The sequence below is a fragment of the Physeter macrocephalus genome, chromosome 12 (genome assembly GCF_002837175.3).
Source record: "Physeter macrocephalus isolate SW-GA chromosome 12, ASM283717v5, whole genome shotgun sequence".
Lineage (NCBI taxonomy): Eukaryota > Metazoa > Chordata > Mammalia > Artiodactyla > Physeteridae > Physeter > Physeter macrocephalus.
In genome coordinates, this window is record NC_041225.1 from 71,586,138 (window position 1) to 71,594,389 (window position 8,252).

Sequence of the window (8,252 nt, forward strand, 5' to 3'; positions counted from 1 at the left end):
TCAGTGGCAAGTTCAATAAAAAGAAAGTTTGAGGCCTTAACGGGGGACATTTGTGGAGGAGCTTGACAGCACAATTTCAAATTCCAAATGAATAATTTGCTCCTTTTGACAGCTGTGACTCTGGCCCCATCTGTCTGGGTTTGAACGCTGGCTCTGTACTCACCACCTGTGTGACCCCTAGTTCTCAAACTTGGCTGCACACTGGGACCACATGGGGAGCTTTAAAAAAATACTGATTCTTGGAACCCACCCCCCAGAGACTGTTATTTAATTGGGCTGGGGTGTGGCTTGGACATGGAGAAGTTTTAAAGGCTCCCAAGTGACCCTAAATATGTGCAGCTAAAGTTGAGAACCACTGATGACCTCTCTGAGACACAGTTCCTCATTTGCAAAATGATGATGGTACCGGCAGCAACTACCTTTTAGGACTATTGTGATGATTGAATATGATAATGCAGGCAAAGCACTTAGCACAAAGTTCTGGCCAGTGGGAAGCTCTCAGTAAATATGAGCTGTTGTCATCCTCACCACAGGTGCACCTGGGCAAGAACTTTCTCATTAGCATAGAAAGTCATGCTTACCTTGGCACACGTTATGCTCACTCTGCTCATAGCCTGTTGCACACTGGATCCGGTGAGAAGGGTTGGAGGGAATGCGCTGAGGGTCAGCTGGGTTCCGCCGGATGACAAAGTTATTTCGGCCAGTCTGCACTTCAGCAGCAGCACTGGCGACAAAACCACCCCCAGGCACCACTCCACTGGCTGCCATGCCACTGGCTGCTACACCCCCAGTGCCTGTACTAGAGGTCACAGCTGCATTTGTAGCTGCACCCACACCTTCAGCTGCTGGTGTTTCTTGCTGTGGTTGTTCATTGTTGACAATAATCTGGGCTGTTTTAGGAAGGCAGAGGTATCCTCCATAGTGGTTGACGCATTTCATTCCACCTTTGCAAGCGTCTGGGACAATGTCACATTCATCAATATCTGTGGTCAGTAATAAAATAAGTCAGGAATCTTCTTAGAGGGGAAACTCAACATGTAAATATATGCTTGTGCCTTTTGGGTATAATACAGGCAGGACATGAAGGACATATTAGATGGAGACAGAGAGCTATGTTCAGATGGGAAGTCTTTGAAAGTTGGCTCACCTTTGCACTGCTGTCTTACAGGATCCCACTCATATCCATCTGTGCATTGCTGTGAAGAAAACATCAAGATGGGGCCAGGAGACAGTTAATTGAGTATCCATTCTCTGAGAAGTCACTCTAAAAGCTTCATACTTATGGCAACAATCTTTGTGCTAGAGTCCTAGATAGATGATGAGATGGGTAGTTTGCCATTCTGTAGCTTTTTTAAAAAGACACATCTGTGCACTGGACCGCTTCAGGGATCCCTTCTCAATCACCAGCTGTCTCAACTCTTTGGTTGTATTTGCGTTGGGTCCAGTTGCCCATAACCATCTTCTTGGAATTCCTTTCTCTCTGTCCCAATACTAATATTCTGCAATCTCTCTGACTGCTTTTTTGCTTTATTTGCCCCTTCCTCCACACTGTAAATTTTACCAAAAAAAAAAAAAAAATTCAGCTGAGTTCTTTTTTTCAGCCCTTGACAATTTCCTCTCTCTCTCCAAATCCTCTGAGAGCATTCCAGACCTGGCTTTCCTTATCATTCCTATTCAGTTGAGTCCTGAGCCTCCTTCTCACACCATGGCCTGCCTCCTAGCTTTAGTTCCTACGGGTCCTCTCTAGTTCACTCACTGAAGGAACCATCTGTCAAGTACCTTCTCACACCAGGCACCACCCTAGTCCCTGGGAAAGCAAAAATGATTAATACCTTGTTCCTGTTCTCAGGCAGCTCACAGGCCTGAAGAGGAGACAGACAGGTAGATAAGCTGGAGCAAGATGTCAGGTGTCGGGACACCAGTCTGCCTGTGGAAGGAATGATGGACCCTACCCAGGGCTGTGGGTGGACATGACAGGGTGGAAGGGAAGGCTTTATGGGCGAAGTTACAAGTGAATTGGGCCTTACAGGACTTCTTTTCCAGGGAGATATGGGGAGTCTAGGATGAGGGACCACGTCAGCAAAGGCGCAAAGTTTTTAAAGAAGGAAGGAGCTACAAGTATTCCTGGGTGGGTGGAGTGAGGTTAGAGAGGTAGGCAGGGCCAAACCTGGGAAGCCTTTCTCTGGGATAGATGGAAACTGAATTCTACCTCAAAGGTCAGTGAATCTCAAGCTCCATTATGCTTAAGAATAATTCTGGTGTTTGTTAAAATGCAGATTCCTGGGCCCAACCAAAGGTTCTGATTCTGTAGGTTTGGTTGGGGGCCTGGAATCTGAATTCCTAACAGGCATCTCAGGTGATTCTGATACAAGTCATCTATGGGCTACTTCTTGAGAAACGCTGGTATAAGTGATGAGGCCTCTGAAGAAATTTTAAGCTCAAGAAAACATCTGATCAGATGCAGATTTGAGGAAGAGGCTTCAGGAAGGATTGAGCAAAAGTAGAGTAAACAAATAAATAAACTTAAATTCTTTTGTAAGAGCCAAGTAAGTAAATAGTAAATTTACTTATATAGCTGAATGGAGACAGAGAGATGAGTTTAGGTATTTTATTGATTTCTGAGACTTAACAGGGTGAAAACTAAACTCACTTTATCTCCCAGACTAATTCTTTCTAGTTTCCCCAACACTGTCCAAGGCACTACCACCTTTCTTAGCACCCAGGATTACAACTTTAACCTCAACTTTTCCAATTATTTTCCTTCAAGCTCTGCTGACTTTGTTTCCACTTCTATCTCTCCCACGTTGGTTTAAGACTTCCTGGCCTCATAAGTAGGCAAGTCTCCTTAGGTGGTCTCCATATCTCTACATGCTGCACACAAGCCTCCATGACAATCTTTCTTTGCTCTCTTGGTTACGTTGCCCCTCCATCTAAGAGCTCACAGTGGCCTGTAGACCTCTCATCTCCCACTATTGCCATCTCTAGGTTCTCCCCAGTAGTCACCTCCTGGACTTGACTTGGCTGTTTTCACTTCTAGCCTTTGATTATGCCACTTTTTCTGATTCAGGTGCCTCTTCAGCCTTTCTAGAATAATCCAAAGTTATCACTTCCTTCAAGAACCAGCACAGAGTTCTACCTCCTTCAATATGCCAGTATGAACATTAATTACCTCCTTGCTTTTGTATTTCTTTAGCAACATGTATAATCTGTATAATACTTTGTACTTTTCAAAAGTATTTTCCCAAGGTAAATTCCCTAAGGTTAAGGTCTGAATTTTTTTTAGTAAGCAAGTAAACTTAAATTCTTTTGATAGTGATGAACATTGCTTATGCACACGACAGATACTTGATGAGTAAATAACTGAATGGACCCTATCTTTAACATGAAAGAATATGAGGTTGTCTTGTGGATATGAACCTATCCTTTTGAAAAGTATCTTTCAAGCCAGGCAAAATGACAGTGCACTTGAATAAATCTGTATGCTAAATAGAGAAGACTTGCAGTTTGTTTTAGGTCTTCAGTTCTAGTACATTCAATATGGATCTACTATTAAACAAGCCTAGAGTGAATTTAGTTTCACCACTTACTGGCTGTGTAGTCTTAAGCAAGTTAGATACCTCTCTGATCTTCAGTTCCACTATCAGCAGAAGGAAGAGGATGTCACTTACCTCATACTTTGCTGTGAGGATGAAAGGAGACAGTTTCTCCACAGTGGAATTACTAAAAATATAGCTACATTTTGTCCTTTAGCCATGAATAGGCATACACAATTCAAAAGAGAATAGCTCTAATCTTAGCACAAAAAGGGTGTCATATTTGGGAAACCTGTTATAATATGATGAACCCTAGTTATTGGTCTTAAAACTACAGTGTTTAATCCACAGGGAACTTTCTCTGTTAAAGATGAGTAAGATTTAGGTGATTAGCAATGGGTAGGGGGTACAAGATAAGCAATTGTAAAAGCAACAAAATCTTTTATTAGATGAATATAAAAGTGGGTAGCTAATTTAATTTTAGCTCCCTAAGAAGGTAGTAAGTTTAGCCTGAATAACAAAACAATTTCATTTGAAGATAAACAACACATGTATTCATTTATCTTGCTTTATTTATCTTCAGCAGAGGAAGCAACTACATTTACCATTAAGTTAACAAAATATTTATATTAAACCCCATTTGATTTATAGTTGATCTAAACAACAAGGAGTATTTGCCAGATGAATACTAACATTCTAGGGATAATATCAAAAAAGTGAGATAATGTTTATTATCAGTAATTGACATTCGCTCACTTTTAAGAGTTTTATTTTCAAAAATTTTTCACATTCTTTTGAGTAAGATTACTTAATTTTAAATTGGGAGCAAGCAGAAAAATATGTTTTTCATATTCTGATCCAGGACAAATGTCATTTGCCTCACAACACTGATTAAAGACTAGAAAACACAAAACAGAGGTGCAAACAAACTCACCAGAAGTGAGGTAAGCACTGCCCTCTGTTCTCACCATATCCATTCCTGGCAGTGGGAGGGGTTAGATGATATATTCAATATTTTATTAAACGTTGGTTATATCCATACAATTAACTAATAAATCAAAATTACTTGGAAATATCAGATATGCTAATTAGAAAATGCAAAACCAAATTTCATACAATGCATTTTAAAACCATTTTACCAAATATCACATCCTGATAACACGTAAAGTCTATCTGAATGGCATTTATATGAGTTATCAGTTATACTGTAAATGAATAATAGCCTTTATGAAGTCAAGAAAGTCCACTTACATGAGAACATAAGTCACATGCACAAATGAGGTGATGGGCTTTTGTGATGTTTAACATTCCTATTTGACTTGTCTTACTCCTTGAGTTCTGGTTTCATCTGCATGTATATAGGAATTCAGGTTTTCCAATTACTTATACCCATTAATTTGTTTAATGTGTCAGAAACTTGTAGCTTACTTTGGGTTTTGTTTTAAAGGGGTTTCCCTTTTTGGCCTTGCACAAATACTTGCACTTTGGTCCCTGTCTCAAATGGTGATCTAAGAGAACTTTTGTTGTTGTATTTTTAATATCTTTATTGGAGTATAATTGCTTCACAATGTTGTGTTGGTTTCTGCTGTACAACAAAGTGAATCAGCTATATGTATACATATATCCCCATATCCCCTCCCTCTTGGACTTCCCTCCCACTCTCCCTATCCCACCCCTCTAGGTCGTCACAAAGCATCCAGCTGATCTCCCTGTGCTATGCAGCAGCTTCCCACTAGCCATCCATTTTACATTTCGTAGTGTATATATGTCAATGCTACTCTCTCACTTCGCCCCAGCTCCTCCCCCTCCCCCCCCGCCTCCCCCGCCCCCCCCACCAAGTCCATTCTCTGTCTGCGTCTTTATTCCTGCCCTGCCACTAGGTTCATCAGTACCGTTTTTCAGATCCCATATATATGTGTTAGCATACGGTGTTTGTTTTTCTCTTTCTGACTTCACTCTGTATGACAGACTCTAGGTCCATCCACCTCGTTACACTAAGTGAAGTTTTGAAAGGACAGGCAATTTACAAGGACTCTTAAACATGAAACTTGCTAACGTTTATTATCCGCCACAGTGAACAGCCCACATAGACTGGCAGGAGTGGATAAAGTCTCCCAAATTCCATCACCCCTTACCGTGTACGTGATGGTTTCTTCGGTGTCCTGTGACTTGACCAACGCCAGAGTCAGCATAATTAGGAAAAGGGCTTTCACCATCGTGAATCTCAAAGAAAACACAGCACAAACCGATGCTTAGTATCTGCTGCGGGGGAAATAAAACTTTAGCTGTAAAGTAACAAGCAAGATAGGGAAGGCGGAGGAGGCTGAGGCTCCATCATACCCAACTTCCAATTTACTTTCTCATCTCCCCTCCCCCTCCTCAACTTCCCTTGGCCAAACGAGGCACCAAAGACTGTAAAACGGCTGCAGAATTACATTTCACTTTACTCTGTCCGGCTTCGCTGAAATATGTACAAAAGATATACAGCGTGCATTTTATACTGCACCTACACAACAGGCTCGAGAAAGGGAGTGAAAGAGAAAGAGTAGTGTCATTAATTTCAAAGGAGACGGTTCATTTTTTTCCGAGGGTTGAAGTGGGGCAGCAAATCTCATGTTCCCTTGAACGTTAAGGCTTTCTTTCCCTATAAGCTCACCTCCAGCTAGTTAAGTTCCTTGCACAGCTCAGCAGAAAAACCTGTGAACAAATATGAATTACTTTGGCTTCAAACTTCTTTTTTGTTTTTGTTTTTTTTTTAAACAAAACACCAGAACAAAACTCGGGAGCAATCTCCTCCCCTAGGATAGAATACCTGCCCTTCAGAGCTCCTTACATTGCCCAGCGCAAACTCTTAAAGTGGCATTTCCAGGCGTTCTCTTTGCGCAGCTTTGTTTAAACCCCCCAGGTTGTGTAGAGGAGCAGCCCAAAGCGTCTCATGCCCTCGTGCCTTATCAGTCCCTCGGCCCCCGAAATGCTACCTTCAGGATCGGGACTGCCTAGGGCCGGAACTGGGCAACCACACAGCGGCCCGAAGTACCAATTTCAGGGCAGCCGGCCAGGCACCCCCAGGGAGGCGAGGTCCCCTTTCTCAACTGTCTGTTATCAGGCGGCCGTCCCCGGGGAGGTGCTCAGCGCTCCAGTTTCTAACCAGCTCCTGTGGAATCCAGGTGCGGCTTAAATCTCTGGCCCCCTGAAACTTTCAAAACCTTGTTTATGGGCAAAGCCCTGTCGGCTGATTGTCGGCACGCACACACATGCCCATCCAAACAGATGTCACCCCGTACTCGCACATGCTGACAGATCGCATTCCTAGACCACACACCTCCACCTCCCTCTCTGCCTGAGAGATCCTGAACAGTGTGGGGCAGTTCTCAGGTCCACTGCACCCCTCAGGTCACCCCACTTACTCCTCGGCGCGCGGCCCCGCGGGCACTGGGCGCGCTGGTGTGACCCCCGTTTCGGGGCTCCTACCTGCGCGGCCGCGCTGCGCTCCGGGCCCGGGTAGCGAGGGGAGAGAGCAGGGGAGGGCAGCCCCGTGGGTCTGAACTGGCGAGGTCTGGCAGCGGCCGCGGCGGCGGCAGGAGGAGGAGGAGAAAAGGAGGGAAAGGGGAGGGCGAAGGGGGGCGGAGGAGAGAGCTGAGGGAGGCGCAAAAGGGCTGAGCCGAGGGCTGCAAACCGGGCGGGAGTGCGCGCTGCGCAGCTGGGTCTGCGCCCCCTCCTACACGGGCTCTCCACCACCCGCCTGCCCTCCCCTGCCAGCCCCTCACTCTTCGTTCCCAGACGCGCCGGAACTCCAGGCAGAAGATGGCACGTTTGGCATGTGACGTTTGGGGTTTGAATCGGCCTTGGTGATGCTCCAGCCTCCCGGGCAATTTCTCGTGCGCCGCGGAGTGGAAAAAGGCTCTCCTAGTAGAGCTTGTTGTGAGCGTCCTGAGAAATTGCTTATTATTATTATTATTATTTTTCCCCAATAGGTGAATCCTAGGAGAGTAAATTAACTCCATTCGTAGAACTGGTTCTTTCGCCTTTTCTTTAAGATACTTTTTTTAATTTTTGAAGGGTGGGGAAGTGCCTGCTTCCTCAAAGGTAGAAAAAAGAGAATTCATTCATTCCACCAGTATCTGTGACTAACTATGTGCGAGGGCTTGGGGATGGGCCAGGTAGAACTCACACTCACGAGATCGTGAGCTTGGGTTGTTTTCTGGTCTCTCAACACCCCCCCCCCCCGTTTTTATGGGCCCCTTGTCTCATCTACTGCTTTTCTTCTCTCCCCTGGTTCCCTTGTGGGAGTCCCCAGTACTGGTCATTCAACTTTGGGCATTTCACTCTCACCTTTCATACTAATGGTGGAATTTCAGGAATCTGGAGAGAAAAAAAAATTTTTTTCTGGCTTCTTCAAATCTTACCACACAGATTGCAGTTATCTTTGAAAGCTCTAACTCTGAAGTCAGATTAAGAGTTTGCCTTCAAGGCAGTCATGCCTTCTGAAGCAAATACGGTTTCATGAACGAGACAAATGAGACAATATGCAAGCTGAAGTTACTCACTCTGACCTCAGCAGCTCCTTCCCCTTCCCTGCAGACCAAAGGAGGGGCAGGGAGACGGTAGGGAGGGCAAGAGAGAGAGGCTGCCAGGTGGAAGCCTCTCTCCATATCTCTGGGGTATGCAATGGGTCGCCAACCCTGACAGTTTGGCTGCAAGCCACACAATATTGGACAA

General features: G+C 44.6%; 1 protein-coding gene across 2 annotated transcripts in view; it reads right to left on the reverse strand.

The window, feature by feature from the left end:
- Window positions 1-7,204, reverse strand: part of EFEMP1 (EGF containing fibulin extracellular matrix protein 1) — a 67,079-nt gene extending 59,875 nt beyond the window's left edge. Inside the window, exons 1-5 of one of the 2 annotated variants that reach the window (XM_024119138.3) lie at window positions 7,005-7,204; window positions 6,190-6,230; window positions 5,669-5,756; window positions 1,148-1,196; window positions 582-983 (exon numbers count right to left, since the gene is read on the reverse strand). In XM_024119138.3, coding sequence (XP_023974906.1) covers window positions 582-983; window positions 1,148-1,196; window positions 5,669-5,749 — 532 coding nt within the window. In that variant the 5' untranslated portion in view covers window positions 5,750-5,756; window positions 6,190-6,230; window positions 7,005-7,204. The remainder of the gene's footprint in view (window positions 1-581; window positions 984-1,147; window positions 1,197-5,668; window positions 5,757-6,189; window positions 6,231-7,004) is intronic. The other variant, XM_024119139.3, reaches the window with a different exon arrangement.
- Window positions 7,205-8,252: the final 1,048 nt, after the last annotated feature.